We start from the raw sequence: 25,733 nt of genomic DNA, 5'->3' as shown, positions 1-25,733 counted from the left end.
CATTGCTATGGAGGTCGAAGTAGGAAGTTGTAATGGATTCAGTGGATGAAGTCTCAAAATCAAAGGTTATAGGAAAAATTCTACAAAGAGAGGAGTTGAAAATGACCTACTACAATTTTATAGAAAAGCCGACTGGCTCACTGATCAGGATGTTCAATTAATAAGCAGTGGGAGTCGGTCGTTGACTGAGCAGAGTCCATCAGTTGCCTAAACAAGTTGACTGAGTGACAAATCTAAGTGATTTTAGCCGCCATGACCTGGTCTAAATATTGGTCGGATTGCACTCTGGTCCTACACTTTCAGTTGTCACGCTCAGCAGCTTAGACAGTATTGCAGTGTTCTTACTGAGAAATTATATCTAATGGAGTTGACAGAAGCATGGCAACAACTTTGGTTGCTGTCCATGTCCCATTTTATCTTCTTTTCAACCTTGCTTTTCTCCCGTCAAATCCTCGCCTTTCTCCTAATCTCAACCTTAACTTATTACCTTTTTACACCGAAACGGCTTTTGGGTGATGCCAGATAACATGTACTCTAAAAGAGTGTGGCACAATGCAGGTGCTCTCTAATGCACAATGTAAGCCAAGATATTACTGACCTTAGTGACGGACCGACCTTTCTAAATAATGGGCTTAGTCAGTTGGGCATAATGGAGGATAAAACATTATTTGTGGGGAAGTTGTCGGGGATGTTACACATGTTGTTAGTTGTTACGCATGGAGTTACCGGTGAAGGCAACACCACCCAATTCCCACATTTGCAATGACCAATCCAAATAATTGGCCAAGCATGTAGGCCCATAATAGCAAGCCTCTATTTTTATGGTGATCAGATGGGAGTTTAATGATTCCAGAAATCTTTAATACTAATGCAAATGCGTTAGTGCAATTTGTTAAGGGTAGAAAAAACATATTTCTAAAAGTATTAGGAATTTTAGATGTGTTCTTCAGCAAGTAATTTCTAAATGCTCCTAGTTGTAGGATTATCATGAGGACAGTGATAAATCCAGTTAGACTGGTGGATGCTGTGTTTTTGGGTGACAAATCTCAAATCATTAATGTGGTGACACTATGGCAAGCATATAGATGGTTGTTAGAGAATAAATTCACTGAATATGACTGGTTATGAAGAGTCACATGGATAGCTACTCTCTTATCAATGACTTGTTTGATACTGTAGTTGTGTAATTGATCCTTAGGTCTGAGGCATCACTGTTATTTTGCGTGTGATTTATTGTAGTTTGATTGTATAAATACTTTGGACCTTAATCATGGGTTTAAATTAGCACATATTGGTTGTAATGAGTAATACATGTAGGTTGGTGTATACCAAGATGGAATATATTACCCTCTTATATTATCGGTGTGACCAGACTCAAAAAGTCCTTAGCTAACGCAATGTGCTTTTATGGAAAGGGTTTCTCATAAGTTAGCAGAATATTGGTTGTCAATTGGATTAGACATGATTGAGTAATGTGGTTTGATAAGTCATCCATGACCTCAAATTAATAGGACAAAGTAACTAAAGAATTTAATCACACAATAATTGCACCCACAGGCCCATATTTTAGGTTGAAATTTACAAGCCAATGAGTGGATGATAACTATTCAGATTGTAAAAAAAAAAAACCGATCAGTTATATTCGGGTTGTCTATTTGGTCCGTTTTGTGCACGAATATCTCGTATTTGGTCTGTTTTGTGCTCACTCAGCTTGATGAACCCTATTATCCCTCTATTCATAGATACAAGGTCGGGGGAGAGTTGGTGTGTTGGAAGCAGAAGGGGTTAGTGCTTCCACTTTCTAGTGCATGGTTTGCTTTAAACCTTGCGATCACTCATAAGTGGAAATTTCAATGCATTTCATGTGAGTGCTTGATTACTTATGGCTGCTTGGATTAAAGCTAAATAAAACTATTAGTATGTGAGGTAGCAAAGAGGGCTAGTTTAGTAAATAGGGCATTTCTAGAAATTAGTTGTCATTACAAAAATGGGTATAACTCCCTGAAATTTGGATTTGAACCATGGAGAAAACTTGGCATTCGAAGCTTATTCGATAAAGAATTAGAAAAAAATTGTTTTGAAGTTTGAATTCAATTTGAATTCATTTTTGTCCATGCCTGATACATAGATAATGATGAATAAACAATTAAACATTACTAAAGAAACTAAAACAAAAAGTTGCGGTTAAGTCCAATGAGTTCAAGCGCGCATGTAAAATAAATTGGCTCAAACTCTAGTTAAGTCTAGACCAGGTCATGGCGGCTAAAATCACTAGATTTGTCACTCAGTCAACTTGTTTAGGCAACTGATGGACCTGCTCAGTCAACCGACCGACTCCCACTGCTTATTAATTGAACATCCTGATCAGTGAGCCAGTCGGCTTTTCTATAAAAATTGTAGTAGGTCATTTTAACTCCTCCCTCTTTGTAGAATTTTTCTATACTGACTTTTGAGACTTCATCCACTGAATGCATTACAATTTCTACTTCGACCTCCATAGCAATGCCCATTATTTCTGATGCTTTATTATCACGCACTACTTTCTAACATTACTTTTTAGGCGGCTTCATGTTGTCATATAGCTTTGATGACAATGTTCACATAAATTTCTGTTTGCCGGGAATGGCTATGGACCAAAGAATGCTACAACAGGTGTGCATCTATACAATAGCTATTATCAAATCTATCTCAATTATATGAAGGAAAAACTTTTGTGTAATTATAAATTTAAGAGCAATGCTCCCATTCACCAAACAAATCTTAACCATTAAATTTTTTAAATGACGTAATGATGCATCTATTTAAAAGACGGTGACTGGCACTTGTGCCATCGGTACCAGTCACCTCTTTAACGAGGGCAAAAAATATTTTCATTACATGGAGTTTGCAATGAGGGCATTTTGGTAAATTTTCATCTCATAACATGCCATCTTTGTAAATTTAGAATATGCCATCCTATAACATGTCATCTTTGTAAATTAGATTTATAATTTAAAGTTAATTTTCAAACATAGAATCATTTATAGTTTAAATAGTTAACAAATTATTTTTTAACTATATATAAACTAAATCTAAATTTAAAATTTAATTTTGATCAATATTTTTGAACTTTAATGTTGTTTTTACTATTGAATGAACAATTTGAATTTAATTTTAAAATAGAAGCCTTTAATTTAAATAAAAATAAAAGTTATGTTTATAAATACAGTATAATTTACAATTTAAAATAAGTTAATATATTTGAAATTTCGTGTCATTTTATATCAAATTAACAATTTGAATTGAAATATACTATTCATTTAAACATAAATTTTTTCATTCTGAAAATTAAATTAAAATTAAATTTGAATTTAATGTACACAATTATAAAGTTTAAGCTCAATTGATTTTTTAAATTCAATTTATAAAGGTTTATTACTTATCAAATTAGCACTATCTATTGATAAGTAACAAAATTAAACAAGGAACAAATATTTTGTGTTAGGGTTGATCAAATTTGGTAATTAGCTTGTAAATGTTTTCCCATATTACCCTTACGAATGGTAACCTGTTGAGCAGGTAACCACTATGCAAAAGTCAATCTCGCCCTTAAATATGAACGGCTAGATTTATTTTATCCGGTGTATTGAAGCATTCCTCTAAATTTAATACCAGATATTATACTCGTTACTATTTTTTTACCTACACTGTTCTCTAATGGTTACTTCTATTTCCTTGTGCCTTTTTCTCACTTTATGCTGGATATCACATCTCTTGACCAATTTCTTGTTAAACTTTTAATTGTTTTTGTAGGAACTAGCAACACAACCTGGGACAATCCTCCAACAGGTACATATTTTCGCGACCTCAAATATATTTATGAGAGTTTTCTCTACTGCTTTTTGAAGAAAAAGATTTGTGGATTGGAAGTAATTGCACTTGTAGTTCCCAAAAAATATTGGTCGGATTGCACTCTGGTCCTACACTTTCAGTTGTCACGCTCAGCAGCTTAGACAGTATTGCAGTGTTCTTACTGAGAAATTATATCTAATGGAGTTGACAGAAGCATGGCAACAACTTTGGTTGCTGTCCATGTCCCATTTTATCTTCTTTTCAACCTTGCTTTTCTCCCGTCAAATCCTCACCTTTCTCCTAATCTCAACCTTAACTTATTACCTTTTTCCACCGAAACGGCTTTTGGGCGATGCCAGATAACATGTGCTCTAAAAGACTGTGGCACAATGCAGGTGCTCTCTAATGCACAATGTAAGCCAAGATATTACTGACCTTAGTGATGGACTGACCTTTCTAAATAATGGGCTTAGTCAGTTGGGCATAATGGAGGATAAAACATTATTTGTGGGGAAGTTGTCGGGGATGTTACACATGTTGTTAGTTGTTACGCATGGAGTTACCGGTGAAGGTAACACCACCCAATTCCCACATTTACAATGACCAATCCAAATAATTGGCCAAGCATATAGGCCCATAATAGCAACCCTCTATTTTTTATGGTGATCAGATGGGAGTTTAATGATTCCAGAAATCTTTAAATACTAATGCAAATGCATTAGTGCAATTTGTTAATTATAGAAAAAATATATTTCTAAAAGTACTAGGAATTTTAGATGTGTTCTTCAGTAAGTAATTTCTAAATGCTCCTAGTTGTAGGATTATCTGAGGACGGTGATAAATCCGGTTAGACTAGTGGATGCTGTGTTTTTGGATGACAGATCTCAAATCATTAATGTGATGGCACTATGGCAAGCATATAGATGGTTGTTAGAGAATAAATTCACTAAATGTAGGAGATGTCAATGGATACCCGAAATATTATCCGAACCCAAACCCGAATGGGGCGGGTTTACTTGAGCTAAACGTGTATGGATTCGGTTATGGGTATAGAAAATAAAAACCCGATGGATATGGATACGGGTATGGATTTTGTATTTACCCGACCCAAACCCGAACCCGACCCGAACCCGAACCCAAACCCGAATAAATTATATATATACATAATTTATTTTTATTTATTTATATAATATATAAAATATTTAATAATTTTTATCCCTTACATCTTCATCCAACGGTATGAATTTTTAAAACCCGCCGGGTTCGGGTTCGGGTTCGGGTCCGGGTTTGGGTTTCGGGTTTTTGGTCGGGTNCCAACGGTATAGATTTTTAAAACCCGCTGGGTTCAGGTTCGGGTTTCGAGTTTTTGGTCGGATATGGATATGGGTATGAATTTTTAAAATCCGCCGGGTTCGGGTTTTACTTTGGTTTTCGGGTTCAGGTTCGGGTTTTTGAAAACCCTACCCAAACCCGACCCGTTGACATCCCTAACTGAATGTGACCGGTTACAAAGAGTCACGTGGATAACTACTCTCTCATCAATGACTTGTTTGATATTGTAGTTGTGTAATTGATCCTTAGGTCTGAGGCATCAATGTTATTTTGCATGTGAGTTATTGTAGTTTGATTGTGTAAATACTTTAGACCTTAATCGTGGGTTTAAATTAGCACATTTTGGCTGTAATGAGTAATACATGTAGGCAGGTGCATACCAAGATGGAATCTATTACCCTCTTATATTATCTGTGTGATGAGACTCAAAAGCCCTTAACTAAGGCAGTGTGCTTTTATGAAAATGGGTTTTCCTAAGTTAGCACAATAGTGGTTGTCAATCGGATTAGACATGATTGAGTAATGTGGTTTGATGAGTCATCCATGACCTCAATGAGGACAGAGTAACCAAAGGATTTAATCACACAATAACTGCACCAACATTGTTAGTTCACTATTCATTATACTTGTTGCCCCAACCTCTTGTTAGGTGTTACTTGTGGATTGTGGGAACCACGAGATTGATTTGGATGGTTAATCTGTCACGCCTTGAACCCGAGGTGTAACAGACGCCGCATACCTACTAAATTAGTAAATATGCAAGGCTACAGAATCAGAGAGAAAACAGACAAAATGATGATTACTAAATTTTTCCCTAAATCCAAAGAATCAAAAGATGAGACTAACAATTGAATTTCAACTAGAATCAAATGAATTCTCACGTAAATAAAACTAGTGTTTGCTACGAAATGCAAACGAAAATTCGGTCTAACAGATATCAAAAATAACAAATTGTGGGTATGAAGAAATAATGAAACAGAAATAGATAAACAAATGATCATTTACGAAATCCAAAAAATTTCACATCTAACTATACCATACGTAAATATAAGGGAAACTAAATTCGATTGGTACTACATCTAACATTCACTCATCTCGGCCTCGCCCGGCAAAGCAGTCTCGGTATTTGGGCAAGCAATCATACACTACATTAGTCGGATTAAGCATACAAATAAATAAATACAAAAATTAATTTAAGCGATTGGTTTTTAATTTGTAAAATTTCAGTAAAATTTCACATTAGTCAAAATTTAAAATTCAGATCAGATAGGAACTATAAATTTCATTTTCCAGCAAATAAATGAAATAAAAATTTAAGTCTCTGATAATTAACTATATAGTATGATCCGTTGGCGAGATCCAGAGGTACTCGAAGGCGCAAAACAGAATAGAGGAACCCGAAGGTGCATATACAGAATAGAGGCGCTCGAAAGCGCAAATACAGAACAAAAGTGTGAATAGGTGCAGGCATCCGAAGGTGCAATACAAAGACGAAGCTAGCTTCTATAATAGAATATATGTCGACATGACCAACACTAGCATAGCAGAATATCAAGAGACATTTATAATTTAAAACACTTACCCAGTCACTAATTTACAGAACATATTATCAAATCTCAAAATTCTTTTGCTAAAAGAATCCATCAATCAAAGCTGAAACTCATGTTTCAGAAATGTGTGATAATACTCTTGACCCATAATTTTGAAATCTACAAAATAAAGATTTTCACACAATCAAAATATTTTTCTAAATTATTTTTTGAAAACTAACGAGTGTCCGGTCGCTTACCTCAAAAGCAGCTTCTAAGCTAAGAAGCTATCCAGTGGAAAATTGCACGAAAAATCAATCACCGGAACCTAAAATAGAGAATACGATTCTCTATAAGCTACTCAAAATAAACTGATAAAGAGGACATATACATATTTAGAAGACAAGTTATACAAAAATTTAAATTCGGATAGGCTCACATAGATTGACATGGTCGATTACAACTGCATGCAAATAGATCGAGACGGAGCACAAAATAGATTTAGAATAATAAACTTGACGAAACTCAATTAACAATCAAGAGGATAAAGAGTTTCAAAGATTAAACTATTCAAAGGAGCAAAATAATATGAATGAAGTTTTAAATAATAAACGAAGGATCTAATGCTCGACAAGAGAGGAGCAAAATAATATGAATGAAGTTTTAAATAATAAACGAAGGATCTAATGCTCGACAAGAGGGTTTTTAGATGTTGAAACATTAATTTGCAATCAGTAATTAGATAGGATCAAGATTGGAAACAAAAACAATATATGCCTTCTCTTAGGCATTTTATCGAACATGTAACGGGCATGCCAATAAGTATGTAGAATATGCGAAATTTATGCAACGAAATCATATGGAGAATACAAGATATAAAATTAACAGTTCAAACGACAAAGATTAGATCAAAGCAAATCAGATTTTGATAGTTTTAATTCCGATTATCAAGAGATAAATATTCGAGAATAATCATATAACCATGGATAAGAAGGTTAGATGTTCCCCAGCTTATAATAGGGATTAAAAAAAAAATGAAAGAAAGGAACCTTCTTAAAGACGGTAATGTCGACGACGAGATGCCATCGATGGCGAACCAAGAATGTCGACAGAGATCAAGGAATACGGCTATGGTGACGATGGCCACGGATGATGGCGACAATGATGGTGATGAATAGCGTCGCGCGCGCATGCGGGAGAGGGAGAGGCGGTACGGATGTGAGTGTGAGAGAGGGTCGGGCGAGAGAGAGAAAGGGAGAATGAGAGGGAGGTAAGGTGGCTGTTACGAATGGGAAGCAAAACAGAATTAGGGATTAGGGATTAATTAGACACAATATGCCACCGAGTCCCTCAACAATAGATATTTACAAAAAGATCCAAATTTTAAAAGAATAATGGTCAAAAGAAATAAAGTGTAGGGGTGTTACATAATCACACTCAAAGTAGAACTGAAAATATTTCGGTCTTTTGGAAGGAGTTCTGATGGTAACAATGAAGGAGCTCAGTGTCATGTAGCACTACTAGAATGAATCAAACCTATGTGGTTACACACAATAAAGGCTGCATAAAGTCAAGTGTTTGTGGGAGTTATAAAACAGTTTTATTAGAAGCCATTTTGGTAAGGTAGCAGAGCAGATATTTATTTGCTAAATTGGTTAATAGAAGGACAAATTTGCAAAATGCAAAAGTTGCACGGAGGAACTTTGTACGAAATACAATTTAGAGTAGGGGCTTATGTGCAAAAGTTGAAGAGTATTCAGATTCCAAAACTAAAAGAGAAAATGAGTCATTAATCTCATACGATTTTTTGAATCATGACCTGTCCTTCTCTCTTCAACTCCTCAACTAGTAGTTATTAAATAAAAGTTAGGAGAAAGGAGGATGTTTTCTCTTCCTCCTCTCTCCATCTATTAATTAACAGAGTTACTAAATGAAAAGAGGACGTTTTCATTCTTTTCCTTCTCTTATTACTTTATTAAGCGAAAACTTTTCTCTTCATTAAATAAAGTGTTAAGAAGAAGAGAAAATGTTTTATTTTTTCTCTTTCTCGATTTTAAAAGGGGAATTAGTAATTCCTTTCAATGATGGGAAGAGAAGTGAGTGAGACATAGAAAGAGATTCTCCCAATCATATTTGAGCTCTCTTTTAATCTTAAGAGAGAGAGAGAGAGAGAGAGGGGGAGGGAATAATCTCCCTACAGTAGTTGGTCTTTTCACTACCATTAATCCTCTTTGGGATTGCTAGTACTATTTCGAGTGTTAATTCTTCTGAACATTTACACGAGATTTTACGAAAGAAGTTTCAAGATCACATTGTGAATGTGTGAAGTACTAATTCCCGAGCAGTCTTGTGTGAATACATGTATAGGTCGGATGCTTGTGCCACTCAAAGGACTAGAAAGGTCATATCTAATATTAACTGTCGCGTAGCTTGACTATGTAGCAAAGGTCAAATGCCGAACCCCTCTAATTAGATTGGAATAGTAATTTTTGTGTGTCACATGAGATGATCTTGGTATAAATAGTTCATATATAATTATTATGATATTAAGGCCTACATGATAAGATCATGATTTGTAAATTTTAATTATCCTTTCGGGTGCATTAATGCATACATAATACTTAGTGTTAATTTCCTCACATCTCTCAAAGTTTTAAAAAATCATTGATACCTCTGCAAAGTTTGTAATATGATAACGAACCTTCTAAATATTTATTTTCTTTCAAATATACCCTCACCATTGACTTGCACCAATTTACACGATTTCACCTCTGGCTGTACTATGTTTTATAGGTTAGGAATGAAATCCTTTTATCCTAGGTGATTATGAATGTAATTAACTAAAAACCTTAATGGTGTGAACCCATTAATTTTCTTTGAATTAATTAATAATACTTATATCGAAATTCATTTAAACTTCGAATTAAATTTCTAAACCATTATAAAGTACTTAATTGTTTATGCAGGAAATGACACTAATGCGGGGGAAATGACTAAACCAGGTACACATCTGTACCGATTTTTTCGTTTTTCTTTTTATAAATGAATAGCTTCTCGTGTTAAAAACGTTTGATGGTTTGTGCAGGAAATGGCACCGGACACAAAAATATAATTATAGGTACACCTTTCTCTCTCCGTGATTGGATTAAAATTGCTAATATTTACATACATACTATACACACTCTAGCTATTTCTTAAAGGAGTAGAAATTTTTAAAATTAAACATGAAACATAAGTAGGGTACTAATGAAATTGAGCATGAATTTAGCGTTAATATTCTTCATTCTTTGGATACTTCAAATTGCTTAATAAGATCAACGTCGTTAATCTTTTTAACTTTGTTTACAATTGGGATATATATTATTATTATCAATTTTTTTTTTTGTCATTGTTGCAAAATGAGGGTGAAAAATAGTGATGGCAATTCACAAACACTTGGTGGGCAATTTCTCAACCCACACCCTACAAGCATTCAATGGAGAGCCAAATATAAGAGCAATCACAAGATAAAGCAAACAACAAGACACAAAAATTTACGTGGTTTGGCTATGCCTACCTCCGTGAGAACAATGCAAATGAAGCTTCCCCTATAGAACTTGGAGATTACAAGAGATACAAATGGAGAGATATTACCTCTACTCCAAGGCATAGAGAGAGCTCCAATAATCTCTAGCTCAATCCAAATGGTGTAAACCACACCTCACAAGGAAGATCATATCTTCTTCTTGATAGAACTAAGAGTCAACCATGCTCTAGGGTTTTCTCTCTTTTTCTCCCATATCTTTTTATATTGTCTACTTTTCTAATTCCCTCCAATAATCTAACGATCCCTACTAGTCTCTCAGACAAGAAGCTATCAAATATGGATCTTTGGATCATAAGAATCACGAATGCTCTACAAGTGGGAAGCCTAAATATATATATAGTTTTGAAACATAGAAATAAGAAATTTAACTTCACCAAATTACATGTCCAAGTAATAAGGCCCAAATAACAAATAGGTCCAATGTAGTTAGCTCAACAATCTCTCACTTGAAGGTAAATCTACATCCTTCAAACGAGTAATCTCCATCCAGTAAATAAGCTTCATTATACATGCATTGTTCTTCAACCACCCCGTTTAAGTCTCGATCAACCCAAAGTGCTTCCTACAATGCATGAGCTTTATTGTAGGAACAACTTTTGTCAACATATCTGCAAGGTTTTTCTTTGTATTGATTTTCTTTACAGCCAAGTATCGATGATCTAATGCCATTCGAATAAAGTGGAAGCGAACATCAATATGCTTAGTTCGGGAGTGATACAGCACATTCTTTTCAAGATGGCTTGACTTTGATTATCACAATGTCTTGCAACCCAGACGTCCAACTAACTGCACTACCTCCAAATGTGAAAATATATCTCGTAGTGGACTTTCTTGTCTCTTTACAACTGTCATGATCGGAATCAAGATATCCATTCACCTCTAAAGAAGGTCCACAAAACACAAGCAAACATTTTATGTGCCCTTCAAATACTGAAAAACCCACTTAATGGCTTGTGATTGCTCTTATCCCAGATTGGACATATGTCTTGAAATAATTCCAACTGCATAAGGTATGTCCGATCTTGTACAAATTGTAGCATACATCAAACTTGCAACGATCGAATTATAAGGAACATTCTTGATTTAGCTCTTTCGGTTTTTATTCTTTGGAGAGTTCTTCTTGGATAACTTGAAATACCTGGCTAATGGAGTACAAACCGGTTTACAATCATTTATTTCAAACCTTTAAAGAACCTTGGAAATGTATTCCAATTGACTAAGCCACAATTTGCCATGTTCCCTATCCTTTTTAATTTGCATGCCCAAAATTTATTTCGCTTCACCAAGATCCTTAGTAGCAAACTTTATTGACATTTTAAGCTTCAACTTTGTAATATCATTTTGATCATTACTAGCAATAGATATATTATCCACATATGGAAACAGTAAAGTGAAAGAACCACATGTTGAGCCTTTACAGTAAACACAGTGATCAAAATCATATTTTTTATAGCCTTCATCTTGCATGAAAGAATCACATTTCTTATACCATTGCCTAAATGCTTGCTTTATACAATCCCTTCTTTAGCTTACATATTGTAACGGCCCCAATAGTCCTACATCGGATGGGATACTGATTTCGATCAGTTTATATGAGACCTGCACGCTAGTAATAATAACTGGGCTTAAGCTTTTTGGGCTGGTGGTTTGGCCCAACGAGTTATTGTTGCTAGCGGGTCGGGTCGGTAAAATCGGTATCAGAGCCGAATACTAGCCGGAAGTGTGAGAGCTAACTGCTATGCGGGGCAAAGTGCTACACCAACGAGTTTGGTGGGAGCCACCTCTTGAACCCGTAGGAGCCACCTCTAGAATCTCACATCGCCTGGTAATTCGTCCTGGTCTGTCTGTCTGTGATCTGGTTTGGACCCGACGAGGACGTCAGGGTGTAAACAGGGGGAGTTTGTAACGCCCCCAATAGTCCCACATCGAATGGGATACTGATTTCGATCAGTTTATATGAGACCTGCACGCTAGTAATAATAACTGGGCTTAAGCATTTTGGGCTGGTGGTTTGGCCCAACGAGTTATTGTTGCTAGAGGGTTGGGTCGTTACACATACTAAATTAGGATTAACTTCATCAACAAAGCCTTTGGTTGAAATATATAAATTTCTTCATCCGAATCACCATGCAAGAAAGCGATTTTAATATCAAGTTGTTCAAACTCAAGATCCAAATTTGCAACCAAGGATTAAACAACTCTAATTGAGCAAATATTTAACAATAGGAGCAACTATTTCGTTGAAGTCAATGCCTTGCTTTTGTCCATAGCCTTTAACAATAAATCTTTCCTTATAACTCTTGGATCCATGGGCTTCATTCTTGATAACATAAACCTATCAATTTTTCAATGCTTACTCTTAGACCAAAATCTCCACTAACTCCCAAGTACGATTTTGATGCAAGGAATCCCTCTCGTCCAATATTGTCCTTTGCCATTCTGCTTCTTCGAGACAATACTTCCTGAAAAATTCAGGCTCATCCAAATCAGTAAATAAAGCATAATACAAGGAAGAAGAATACATGTGGGTGGGTTTATGTGGCCTAGTTGATCTTCACAATTCATGCGCCGGCGGGGTAGACTAATAGTTCTCGCTCTCATGAGAATTATGCCGACTTTCAATAGATTGCTTTTTTCGTTCTCATGATCAACATTGCCATTATGACCAACATCACTGTCATGAAGTGGAGGATGAACTTCATGCACACCTTGAGAAGGACCATCAACTTGTACAACAACAATAAGCTTATATTCCTTTTGCTCTTCTTCTGTGCCTTCTTTAACATTACATTCTCTCCAAACACAACATCCTAACTCCTAACAGTTTTCTTAGCAATTTGATCCCAAAGCCTATAGCCCAACCCATCACCTCCATACCCAAGAAATACATATTTTCTTAATATTCCATCAGGCTTTGTTCTACTTTCTTTCGGAATATGAACATAAGCTTCACACACAAATATTCTCAAGTGCCTATAGAAGATTGCTTGCTAGTCTATATAATTTTTGGAATGTCTCTATCCAAAGCAACACTTGGTGATCTATTAATCAAGTAAATGACTGTATTAGCCACTTCGGCCCAAAAAGGCTTTGGTAGGCAGAAGTGAGACAACATATTTCGAATCCACTCCACAATGATTCGATTCATTCTTTCAGTGACCCTATTTTGTTATGGGGTGTAGGAAACTATCTTCACTCTTTTGATGCCATTTTCTAAGCAAAAAATCATTAAAGGCAGTAGAGAAATTTTCATTTGCCTTTTCAACATAGGCTTTGAATTTCTTAAAAGTTTCAAAAACTTGATTGTTTGAAGCCAAGAGTTAAATTCAACATTTTCTAGAATAATCATCTAAGAAAGCAACAAAGTAGTATGCATGCCCAAGTGACTAAACATTGAAAGGACCGCAAATATCGGAATAAACCAATTCCAATAACTTGCCTTCCTATGCATCTCATTTCTTTTGAAATTAACTTTGTTGTTTTCCTATGATGCAATGCTCATAAAAATCAGGAGATTAATGCTCAAAGGAAGGAATAAGATTATGTTATTGTAATACCTTCATTCTATGCTCACTTAATGACCAAGCCGATTATGCCAAACTTGCATGTTTTCGCCTTTCCTTGATGTAGCAACAATTAAATATGAATCATCATCCTCTTGAGTGGTTCCATGAAATGTATAGGACTTCCATCCTTTTGCCCTTTCAAAATAGTCATACTACCTCTTGATACATTTCAAGAGCCCTTTCCGAAAGTGACATTGTTTAGCTGATATTAAGTTCTTTGTGATCTCTGGAACATGGCGCACATTTGTCAATGTATGCTTCTTGCCATTTACTTGCTTTATGACAATGTCACCAATGCCCACAAGTTTACATACCCGATCATTAACAAGATAGACTTTTTCACCGTTTGGTTCTTTGTATGTTGAAAAATATGATCTATATGGACATATATGAAAAGAATCATCTAAATTCAAAACCTAAGTGTTTGCACAAGAAGAGACTGTACTAGCAACACTTAATGTGACTCCACCTTCACCATTCGAAGCATCGGTAGCTTCATTCTTGATGTCCTTACCTTTACCCTTTTGCTTGTTTTCATCATAACAATCCTTTTTCATATGGCCCGTCTTCTTGCAATACCAATAAGTAAGCAATTTACCATTTTCTTTTACTTTAAGATCTTCCCTTTGTGTTAGAAGATTGGCCTCGCTTCAGTGACCTTCCTCTTTTCATCAATAGCTAGTGCTTGACTTCTATCAATAGTCAATTGATGTGGCCTTGCGAGCTTCCTTATTCAAGAATGAAGCAATAATATCATGCAACTTAAATTTGTTTTCCATTGCGTTCGCCACTATAGTAACAAGAGTATCCCAGAGAAAAATAATCGAAAAAAGAGTAAACAAAGGACTTTATCAAGGTTTATTTTGAGAGATTTCAGTTGTGCTGCAATAGAGTTGAGCTGACTCACATGTTTGCGAATAGTAGAACCTTTTGCATCTTTACAAGAAAGAATCTCTTCATTGTATGCATTTTGTTCACACCGGAAGGTTGTTCAAATGATTGCTCCAAAGTCTTCCACAACTCAAACACGGTCTTGCATTGATAGACATCAAATAAGATCAATGGTGAAATATATGGCCTAATTGCCGCCAAACATTTACTGTCAAGTAGATCTTATTCATGATTATTTATGTTACATAGATACGGATATGGGATACGTATATGATACGATACGGATACGGCGATACGGCAAGTTTTGAAAATCTTAGGATACGATATGTAGAGAATAAAATAATAAAAAATATTTTTAATACGTATATTATTGTTATATATGATAATAGACAATAAAAGAAGTTTAGATTCTTTGATGATTAGTTAATGTAAGGTAATAAACTAACTAACTTGTGACAAGATATAAACACAATTATGTTTCATTCATCAAGTAACAAAATTAATTAGACCAATTGTGATCTTTAGTTTTTATCCACGAATTCATGGTAGAGGTGTAATCCCATTGCAAAATAACTATTCCCCCTATCTCGCAAATACCATTAGTGTATCTGTCATATATCCATCAAGTGTCGGATAATTTTTTGAATTTTCAAAAATGTTGGACACTTCTATAAAGTATCCGACATGTATTAGACATGTATCGCACAAGTATCGACATCTGATAGGTATTTGATACGATACGATGAGCAAAATAAAGTATCTGCGCATCATAGTTGATTATCCATACTAGGGGGCTTTGCACATTTTCCTAATATTGGTAAATCAAGCTCCTTTGTGACTAAATCATCCTCTATCATGATTTTTCGTATAGGCCAATTGCTCTAATTCAACTTATCAATTTAGTGCCTTCACCATATGAAAGATGAATAAATGAACACGAGTGGATGCTAGATGACCACCAATCAACTCTGATACCAATCGTTCCAAAATGAGGGTGAAAACTATTGATGGCAATTTCACAAACACTTAGTGGACAATTTTACAAACAGTTGGTGGGCAATTTCTCAACCCACACTCTACAAGCATGCAGTGGAGCCAAATAGAAGAGCAATCACAAGATGAAGAAAATCACAAGAACACAAGAATTTATGTGGTTCGGCTAGGCCTACATCCATAGGAGAACAATGCAAATAAAACTTTTCCTATAAAAATTGGATATTATAAGAGAGATACAAATAAAAGAGATACAAATAAGAGAGATATCACCTTCACTTCAGATACAAAGAGAGTTCCAACAATCTCTAGCTCTATTCAAATGGTGTAAACGATACCTCACAAGGTGTTACATCTGCCCAGTAGAAGAGGAGTTAGGGTTAGAGCTAGGTGCAGAGTAGTAGAGAATAGGCTAAAGGAGAAGTAATAAAGGGAACTTAGCTTTTCAGTTGGAGGGAGTTTTGGATCGCGACTCGGTCAGCCTTGGAGAGGAGCCTTGCTGAGGAGCGGTATCGGCGATGGGGACGATGGACAGAGTGGGACGTTGGGAACTGGATAGGAGATCACTTACCAATTACAGGCGGGCCTGGACCGAGTGGGATAGTGGGCCGTATGCCGAACTCGACCCAAGAAGAAGCAGAGAAGCCCAACTTTAGACTAATTCTCAATTAGTCATGTTAGTTTTTATTAATTGCATGTTAGTCCATTGTAGGCGGAATAAATAGGCAGATTGTAACATAATTAGGTTTTTAATGAGAATTGATAAGATTTCTTACTCGTCCTCCTCCTCCTCATCTCTCTCTTGCGCCCTACCTCATCTTTCTTCCTTCACTTTCTCTGTCTCTTCTCCTCTGTTCTGCTCAATCTTTCCTTATTATCTCGAACTCCCTTTTCTAATCGTCGGTCAACGGTCGAGAAGGTCGCTTGGATTGCCCATCATCCCCCACGCCGTCCTCGTCTCAGCAAACTCTCATCATTGACGGGTTGCGTAGAGTTCGGTACGTAACAATTGGTATCAGAGCAGTTCGATCCCAGGGCCCTGTGTGGTAGAATCGCTTCTTAACTCCGATCTCAGCATCGTTGAGTTTAATCGCGTGTAAGATTTCCGCGCTGCCGATTCTGCACTGAGATCAGAATGGGACAAAGGAGATCGCCACATAATAGCCTGGGACTGGCCATATGATCTGAGGAAAATCCCCTCACTCAGATTAATCCATACCACAGGCGCATTGCGTCATCCGAGGCAACAAGTTCAAATTCAGCCCAAAGGAGTATTTGGAGGATAGTTCTACCAACACGACAAGATTGGGGGTAGGCGAGGCAACAAGTTCAAATTCAATCCAAAGGAGTATTTGGAGGATATAGATATGGCCGAAGGGACCCGACTAAGAGATATTAGTGATTACGTCCATACATTAGAGGAGAAGTACCAGCAGTTGGGAATGGAACATCAAGCCAACATAGAAGCGCTTACCCAACGAATAACCGAAGTGAGGGACACGGGGCAAAAACAGTTTGAATCATTGCAAACCGAGGCAAACAGGAGGCATGAGGAGCTGCTGAAGCTTATTACCGCTCAATCCCCCACACTCAAGACTCAAGCCGAAGCGCCCTCTTCTGACCGCAAGTTCAGGCCTGGAAGTAGCAACACGCCGTTACTGATCAGAGAAGAAAAAGGTAAAGGTATTCTACCCACTCCATTTCGAACAAATGATATAGAGGAAGAGCACACCTCACCGTGGAGCAATCGAACTTTTAATCAACATCAGCACTTACCGTACCCTCGGTTGGATTTTCCTTACTTTGATGGAGAGGATCCCAGAAATTGGATCGAAAATTGCGAACAATATTTCGAATTGTATCAAATACCTCAACATCAATGGTTGAGTGTAGCGACGATGCACCTGACTGGCAAGGCAAGAACATGGAAGCAGGGTTATTTTGTTAATAAACAAACGGTGTCATGGGATGAATTTACCGAAGCGGTGTGCCGGAGGTTTGTGCAATTGGGGGAGAGATACCTGATCCGAGAATTCAGCAATTTGAAAGACACGGGAACATGCGAGAAATATCAGGAGAGGTTCGAAGAGTTAAGGTTCCAATTACTTTATTACAACCCGCATTTAACCGAAGAATATTTTATTGCATGCTATATTAACGGCCTCAAGGAAGAGTTGGTTCATTTCTTGGACATAGCACATCCGAACACATTGGAGGAGGCTTATGAACAAGCACAGTTGCATGAGAGAGCCATAACCGCGCTAAATAGAAGAAATAAATATTTGCCCAAGGGGTCTGGTGGCCCATATCAACCAGCCTCCTCATACCGAGGTAACGCCGGAACTGGAAGCAACAAGGGAAGTGAAGGCTTCAAGGCTCCATACCAAACTTTACAACGAAATCAAGCCAACCAGCTTCCAATCAGTAGGCAGCTAATCGAACAAAGAAGAGCAGCAGGACTATGCTTTAAGTGCGAGGAGAAATATTATCCGGGGCATGTTTGCACCAATAGATCGTTGAATGCTTTACAGGCTACCGAGGAGGTTATTGAGATTTATGATGAAGATTGTTTACAAGTGGAAGCGGGTGAAGGAGGAGATGAGCAAGGCTCAGGGGATGTACCTGATGGCGGAGAAGCACGAGAAATCGGAGTTTCAGTTCACGTGCTGAGTGGAGAGAAGCCCCAGGACACCATTAAAATACGGGGCGAAGCAAAGAATAAGGCACTTACCCTTCTGATCGACACCGGGAGCACGCATAGTTTCATCGACTTATAGGTAGCTAAGGAAATAGGAGCGAGGATGGAAGCAGCTTCGCCTCTGGTGGTAACCATAGCTGATGGACACAAGATGTTAAGCAAGCTCAAATGTCCTGAGTTCTCCTGGACAATGCAAGGACACAGATTTGTAACAGATTTAAGGGTGATTCGAATCGAGGGTGTCAGCGTGGTGTTAGGCATTGATTGGCTTAAGTCTTGTGGGAAGGTAACCTTTGACTTCTCGCTGAACTCGGTTACCATTGTGAAGGAAGGTCAGAAACTGGAGTTAAAAGGAATCGAAGAGGGAGCTAAGTTGAAACTAATTACTGCAGCCCAGTGGAATCAGGAGATGGGTACGGGGGAGTGCTATCTACTAAGCCATCGAACGCTGTCAGAGGACAACAAGCCAGAAGCTGATGTCCACCCTTGCATTCGACAATTATTGGAGCAATATGGGGATGTATTCGAGGAGCCAAAAGGGATGCCACCGACCCGAGTTCAGGATCACAGAATTTTACTACAGCCGGAGACTGCTCCCATTAACGTGAGGCCGTATCGGTATTCCTATGAGCAAAAAAAAGAAATTGAGAAACAGGTACGAGAACTACTGAATAACTCTATAATACAGAGAAGTAACAGTCCATTCGCGTCACCGGCCCTATTGGTTAAAAAGAAGGATGGGAGTTGGAGGATGTGCATTGATTACCGTCAGCTTAACAAATCCACCATAAAGGACAAATTTCCGATACCGATCATCGACGACTTATTAGACGAGTTAGGGGGCTCAAGGCTTTTCTCCAAGATAGATTTACGATTTGGCTATCATCAAATCCGGATGGACCCAACCGATATTCCAAAAACAGCATTCCGTACCCACCAGGGACACTATGAATTTCGGGTTATGCCCTTTGGCCTCACCAATGCTCCCGCCACCTTCCAAGCAATCATGAATTGCACATTCGAACCCTATTTAAGGAAGTTCATACTGGTGTTCTTTGACGATATTCTGATCTATAGTAAAAGCTTAGAGGACCACGTGAAGCATTTGCGAATTACATTGGACGAGTTGCGGCGAAATCGGTTATATGCTAAAAGGAGTAAGTGCTACTTTGGACAAGATCAGGTGGAGTACTTGGGCCACATAATTTCAGCAGAAGGCGTGGCTACAGACTCGACCAAAATCGAAGCTATGGTCAATTGGCCAAAACCCAAATCAATCAAGGAGCTTCGGGGATTTTTGGGGTTAACTGGTTACTATCGGAAGTTCATTCGTGGTTATGGACAGATTAGTAGGCCCTTAACTGAACTCTTAAAAAAAGATCAGTTTCGGTGGAGCGAAGAATCCGAAATAGCATTCAAGGAGTTGAAAACGGCGATGACTACCGCCCCAGTACTAGCGATGCCCAACTTTGATCGCTCTTTCACTTTAGAAGTTGATGCTTGTGGCACCGGCATTGGAGCAGTATTATCTCAAGACGGGAAACCCATTGCTTATTTGAGCAAGGCGATTGGGGGAAAGCACCAGAGTTTATCGACATACGAAAAAGAGTTTTTAGCTATACTCATGGCATTGCAGAAGTGGAAACATTACTTAAGCATGAGGACATTTGTGATTAAAACTGATCACGAAAGCTTAAAGCATCTTTTAGAACAGAGGATAACAACGCCTATGCAACAAAAGGGAATGATGAAGCTGATGGGATTTAATTACATTATTCAGTACCGAAAAGGGAAAGAGAATGTGGCGGCCGACGCATTGTCCAGAATCGCAGGTGACGAAGGCGTTTCGTTAGCAATATCAGCGGCAATACCAAGTTGGATGCAGGAAGTAACAGGGAGCTATACGGGGGATCCACAGTGCGAGAAGTTAATAGGTGAACTTCCCTTACAGCCGAATAGTCAAGAAAATTACTCCTACAACAATGGATTGCTGAGGTATAAGGGTAAGTTATACATCGGAAAATCAGGACAACTGAGGCAGCAAGTTCTCGACCAGATGCACAGTTCGGCGTTGGGAGGTCATTCAGGTATTCAAAACACTTATAGAAGAATCAAACAGCATTTTTTTTGGCCAGGATTAAAAAGGGACGTAGAAGAGTGGGTCAAGGATTGCGCAGCATGTGCTCAAAACAAGGTGGACGGAACTCCCTATGCCGGCCTACTGCAGCCTCTCCCTATACCCCATCAAGTTTGGGAAGAGGTAAGTATGGATTTCATTGAATCCTTGCCCAGATCTGAAGGAAAGGATACGATCATGGTCGTAGTGGATAGGCTTACAAAGTACGCCCATTTTGTGTCTCTGAAGCACCCTTTCTCAGCCCGAGAAGTAGCAAGGAAATTCATGGACACCATCTGTAAACTGCATGGTTGTCCGAGGAAGATAGTTTCGGATCGAGACAAAATATTCACAAGTCAATTCTGGAAGGAGCTTTTTCAATCGATGGGAACTAAATTGCAAATGAGTTCTGCTTATCATCCAGAGACGGATGGTCAGACGGAACGAGTGAACAGGTGCTTAGAAACCTATTTGAGGTGTCTTTGCTTTCAACATCCCAAAAGATGGCATTCTTGGTTAGCACTGGCAGAATGGTGGTACAACACAAGCTTTCACTCTTCAATTGGTATGTCACCATACGAAGCGTTATACGGATACTCCCCGCCTAATTATCTGGTGACCACAATCGACTCAAACACATCTCGGGAATTTAAAGACTGGGCGAAGGAACGGGAAGGCTTAACTCGAGAGCTGCGGGATAGGCTGCAGGTCGCCCAGAGTAGAATGAAGCAACAGGTTGACCAGCATCGAAAAGAGAAGGAGTTTGCCGTAGGGGACTGGGTATACCTCAAACTACAACCTTATAGGCAAACCACTGTGGCTATAAGGAGAAATCTGAAGTTAACTGCAAGGTATTATGGCCCTTTTCAAATTGTGGAGCGTATCGGGCCGGTAGCGTACAAATTGCGACTACCCGACGGGTCGAGGGTGCACCCCGTGTTTCACGTGTCACTACTGAAGAAGAGCCCCCCAACAGCTGTTCAGGCTCTACCGCAGGTACCAACTATAGGTGAGGATGACGAGTTGCTCACCGAGCCGGAAAGGATTTTAGAGAGGAGAATGGTGAAAAGAGGTAACCAAGCTGCGACTGAAGTATTGGTGAAGTGGATGAATCTCTCCGAGGAGCACGCTACTTGGGAGGATTACGGGGTCCTCAAAGGTCAATTCCCTTCTTTCGATCCTTGAGGACAAGGATCAGGTTAAGGGGACGGGAGTGTTACATCTGCCCAGTAGAAGAGGAGTTAGGGTTAGAGCTAGGTGCAGAGTAGTAGAGAATAGGCTAAAGGAGAAGTAATAAAGGGAACTTAGCTTTTCAGTTGGAGGGAGTTTTGGATCGCGGCTCGGTCAGCCTTGGAGAGGAGCCTTGCTGAGGAGCGGTATCGGCGATGGGGACGATGGACAGAGTGGGACGTTGGGAACTGGATAGGAGATCACTTACCAATTACAGGCGGGCCTGGACCGAGTGGGATAGTGGGCCGTATGCCGAACTCGACCCAAGAAGAAGCAGAGAAGCCCAACTTTAGACTAATTCTCAATTAGTCATGTTAGTTTTTATTAATTGCATGTTAGTCCATTGTAGGCGGAATAAATAGGCAGATTGTAACATAATTAGGTTTTTAATGAGAATTGATAAGATTTCTTACTCGTCCTCCTCCTCATCTCTCTCTCTTGCGCCCTACCTCATCTTTCTTCCTTCTCTTTCTCTGTCTCTTCTCCTCTGTTCTGCTCAATCTTTCCTTATTATCTCGAACTCCCTTTTCTAATCGTCGGTCAACGGTCGAGAAGGTCGGTTGGATTGCCCATCATCCCCCACGCCGTCCTCGTCTCAGCAAACTCTCATCATTGACGGGTTGCATAGAGTCCGGTACGTAACACAAGGAAGATCCTACCTTCTTGATGGAACTAAGACTCAACCAAGCTCTAGGGTTTTCTCTCTTTTTCTCATTTTTTTTTCGTACTCTCTAGTTTTCTAATTTCCTCCAATAATCTAATCACTCTATTGTAGCCCCTAAGACAAGAAGCTATCAAATATGGGTCTTTGGATCAAAAGAATCATGATCCGTCGGCTCTACAAGTAGGAAGCCCAAATACAGAGTTTTGAGAATAAAGAAAGAAGAGATTTGACTTTACCAAAATTACATAGTCCAAATAGCAGGGTCCACATAACAAATAGGCCCACTGTAGTTAGCTCAACCTTCATGTTTATGAAAAGGCAGGAATTCTTTCTGCTAACGATAGCTATAATTATCTAGTGGGCTTGTGTTATTGGTTACATAATTATGTGTATGCAATTCACAACTTTTTAACAATGTGCGTAATACTCCTATATGCATTTCCTTACAACTGGAACTTGTTTTATGAATTTGTTATGTTACAAGATTTTCGTGTTCATAGTATCTGGCAATTCCTGAAGAAGATATGCAAGGTTAGATGCTGTTGAGGGATTTGGCGGTCATCCTTCAAATATGCAAAGCAACGCTAGCACAACTAAACTAAAAACATATATATAATCAGTATTGTAGAATCTGTATCTGCACAAGATACAAGAAGACATTTGAAACAACCATATGATAATCAAATATGTTGTCCAAGTTGTATTATTCACCAGATTATATTATTGTCTCCTACTTGTCTAACACTGTTGGAGTTCAACATTTTATTCAATTGAGCTCTACGACATCCATAGGACGATATTTTCTCACTACAAAATCACTTAAGAGCATCAAGAACATTGATTAGTTTAATGCATTCATGTGTTGAATAATTACATACTTAGAATCCGAAAATAGAAAGTAAGTGAGAATGCTGCTAGTTACTAACTATATATCCATTAGGCCTAGTTTGAATATACGTCTGTATGCATCATGGAGTGGTGTTGTTTTAGAAAGTATGTCAGAGAAACCATCTAGTTGAGCAAGACACTCTGTCAAGAGCCAAGTGTTTTGATCATTAGATTGGAAAGAGTGAATTAGCCACATAGGCTAATCACACCCCACTGCCTCGTCTAAACTTGGTAGGTGAGGCAATGGGGCGAGTAATTGATGATCACTAAAACTTTAGTAGGTGTGCACAATCCTTGACACATACATTCTCATTTGAAAACAAATAGATAGAGAACAGTGTTATGGAAATTTGAATAAATGCAAGAAAGTAAATCAACAAACTATGCATTTTCCAAAGAAAACGCTAATTTGGGGAAAACTTTGGGTTCCAACACGCAGGAAGCAATCCACTCCACACAAACAAGAGAAACAAGTACCTCTTTGTTAACCATTCATCCTGACACTTTGCAAATAATGTGGGGTGAGCAACTCAAGTTTGGGAGTGAGCGAAGATTGAACCATCGACTTCATTCATCTTGTGGTTGGCATGTTGTATTCGTCATGTATTTGAGTATCAAAGATTATCAAGCATTAAGACATTAAGTGTAAGTAAATTTTTAAAATACTAATAGCTTATAATCATACAACAAGTGGAGAGCAATATCTTAACTACCATGACATTTTAATGAGTGATAGGTAACATGTAATCCAAATATATCTCAAGTAACAGTCTCAAGATTTTGTCAACTGAAGATATTCAAGAATATGATAAGAATATTTGCACCCTATCAAAGAAGGGAGCCACTGCATACATGCACGAATCATTTCAAAACATGACAATAGTTGTGAAAATAATACCACGTAATCTTGTAAATGATTTGAGCATTCAAAGTTGTGTCTACTTGATCATTCTTCTATAATTTTAAGAGTGATGAATAGTGTTCTAACCAATAATTTTAAAGTTGTATTTGTTGCATACTTATTGGCTTTTCTTTTGGCTCCTTTCCAGGTGTTGTTGCAGGTCTTTTAAGCTTATTATTAGTCCTATCATTTTTCATCTGCCTTCTTTGGAAAAATTGGTGTGATTCCATACCCTTTTTGAGGAAAATATCTGAAAAGGAACAAAGGATTGCGGCCATTATTACGAAGTATGGATCTGTAGCCCCAAGAAAGTACAAGTTTGCAGCGGTAAAGAAAATGACTGAAAACTTTAAAGTTACTCTTGGGAAAGGTGGATTCGGAACTGTCTTCAAAGGTAAGCTCTCTGATGGTCGAGAAGTAGCTGTGAAGGTCTTAAACACGTCCAAAGGGGAGGGGGAGGATTTCGTTAACGAAGTTGTCAGCATTAGCAAAACATCCCATGTCAATGTTGTGACTTTGTTGGGCTTCTGTCTAGAGGGGTCCAACCAAGCTCTTATCTATGAATTCGTTCCAAATGGAACCTTGGAGGAATTTATCAACAAAGACAGATCCAGTATGGATGCTTTGCTTCTTTGGAAAACATTACATGGCATAGCAGTTGGCGTAGCTCGAGGGCTAGAATATCTACATCGTGGATGTAAAACACATATAGTGCACTTCGACATCAAACCTCATAATATCTTACTAGACCGAGAATTACGTCCCAAGATTGCTGATTTCGGGCTGGCTAAGTTATGCTCTATGCAAAAGAGTGCTCTTTCGGTGCAAGGGAAAAGAGGAACTCCTGGATATATGGCCCCAGAATTCTGCTTCCCAAACTTTGGATCTATCTCCAGTAAGGCCGATGTCTATAGCTACGGAATGATGGTACTTCAAATGGTTAAGGGAAAGATTAATATCAGTGCGGGAGTGGATAACAACAGTGAAAATTGTTCTGTGTACCAGATGTACGATCATCTAATTCAGTATGATAGTCTAGAAGCTTATGGGGTGACTGTGGATACCAATGAAGTTGCAAAAAAGTTGATGTTAGTCGGGCTTTGGTGTATACAGAAATTGCCTGCTGAGCGACCAACAATGAGTCGAGTTGTAGAGATGCTCGAGGGTAGCAAAGAATGTTTGGAAATGCCGCCAAGCCCTAAGTTGTTTTGATTGTCGCTTAAAAAGTTCCACTCTTACACCGCCCTTCTAATGCTGTGATGTCAAAATTCCTTGTGAATAGCTTCAAACTGGTTGAATTTGTTCTCTGATTCATGGAAAGATGTTATTAAGACAAATTTATGTGTTTTCTACCCCTAGGCATAATGAATAGGGGAGAGTTGTGAAGTGCATTCTGATTCATGGAAGTTGTATTTAAGATAAATTTATGTGTTTTCTACCCCTAAACATAATGAATAGGGGAGCATTGCGAAGTGCATTTTGACATCAAGATTTAAACATTATGCTCA

The 25,733-nt window shown here is 38.1% G+C and overlaps 1 protein-coding gene and 1 long non-coding RNA gene across 2 annotated transcripts; one reads left to right on the top strand and one right to left on the bottom strand.

Moving 5' to 3' along the window:
* Nucleotides 2,601–25,733, top strand: LOC109717315 (LEAF RUST 10 DISEASE-RESISTANCE LOCUS RECEPTOR-LIKE PROTEIN KINASE-like 2.3). The gene is made up of 5 exons (XM_020243040.1): nt 2,601–2,652; nt 3,793–3,828; nt 9,659–9,694; nt 9,778–9,810; nt 24,374–25,733. Exons 3-5 carry the CDS (start codon nt 9,682–9,684, stop codon nt 25,435–25,437), a joined length of 1,110 nt encoding a protein of 369 aa, XP_020098629.1. The 5' UTR covers nt 2,601–2,652; nt 3,793–3,828; nt 9,659–9,681; the 3' UTR covers nt 25,438–25,733.
* On the bottom strand, nt 5,288–9,532 carry LOC109717318. Its single transcript, XR_002218159.1, has 3 exons — nt 7,742–9,532; nt 6,953–7,020; nt 5,288–6,872 (listed from the first exon to the last, which is right to left on the bottom strand). It is a non-coding gene; the product is annotated as an uncharacterized LOC109717318 (long non-coding RNA).

The sequence above is a fragment of the Ananas comosus genome, linkage group 11 (genome assembly GCF_001540865.1).
Source record: "Ananas comosus cultivar F153 linkage group 11, ASM154086v1, whole genome shotgun sequence".
NCBI classification, from domain to species: Eukaryota; Viridiplantae; Streptophyta; class Magnoliopsida; order Poales; family Bromeliaceae; genus Ananas; species Ananas comosus.
This window is presented reverse-complemented; position numbering and strand designations above follow the sequence as displayed.

Excerpts from the sequence above, each read along its gene's own strand:
- LOC109717315 (XM_020243040.1), top strand. Across the intron at positions 9,811-24,373 it reads ACACAAAAATATAATTATAG|GTGTTGTTGCAGGTCTTTTA; the intron begins GTACACCTTTCT and ends GCTCCTTTCCAG.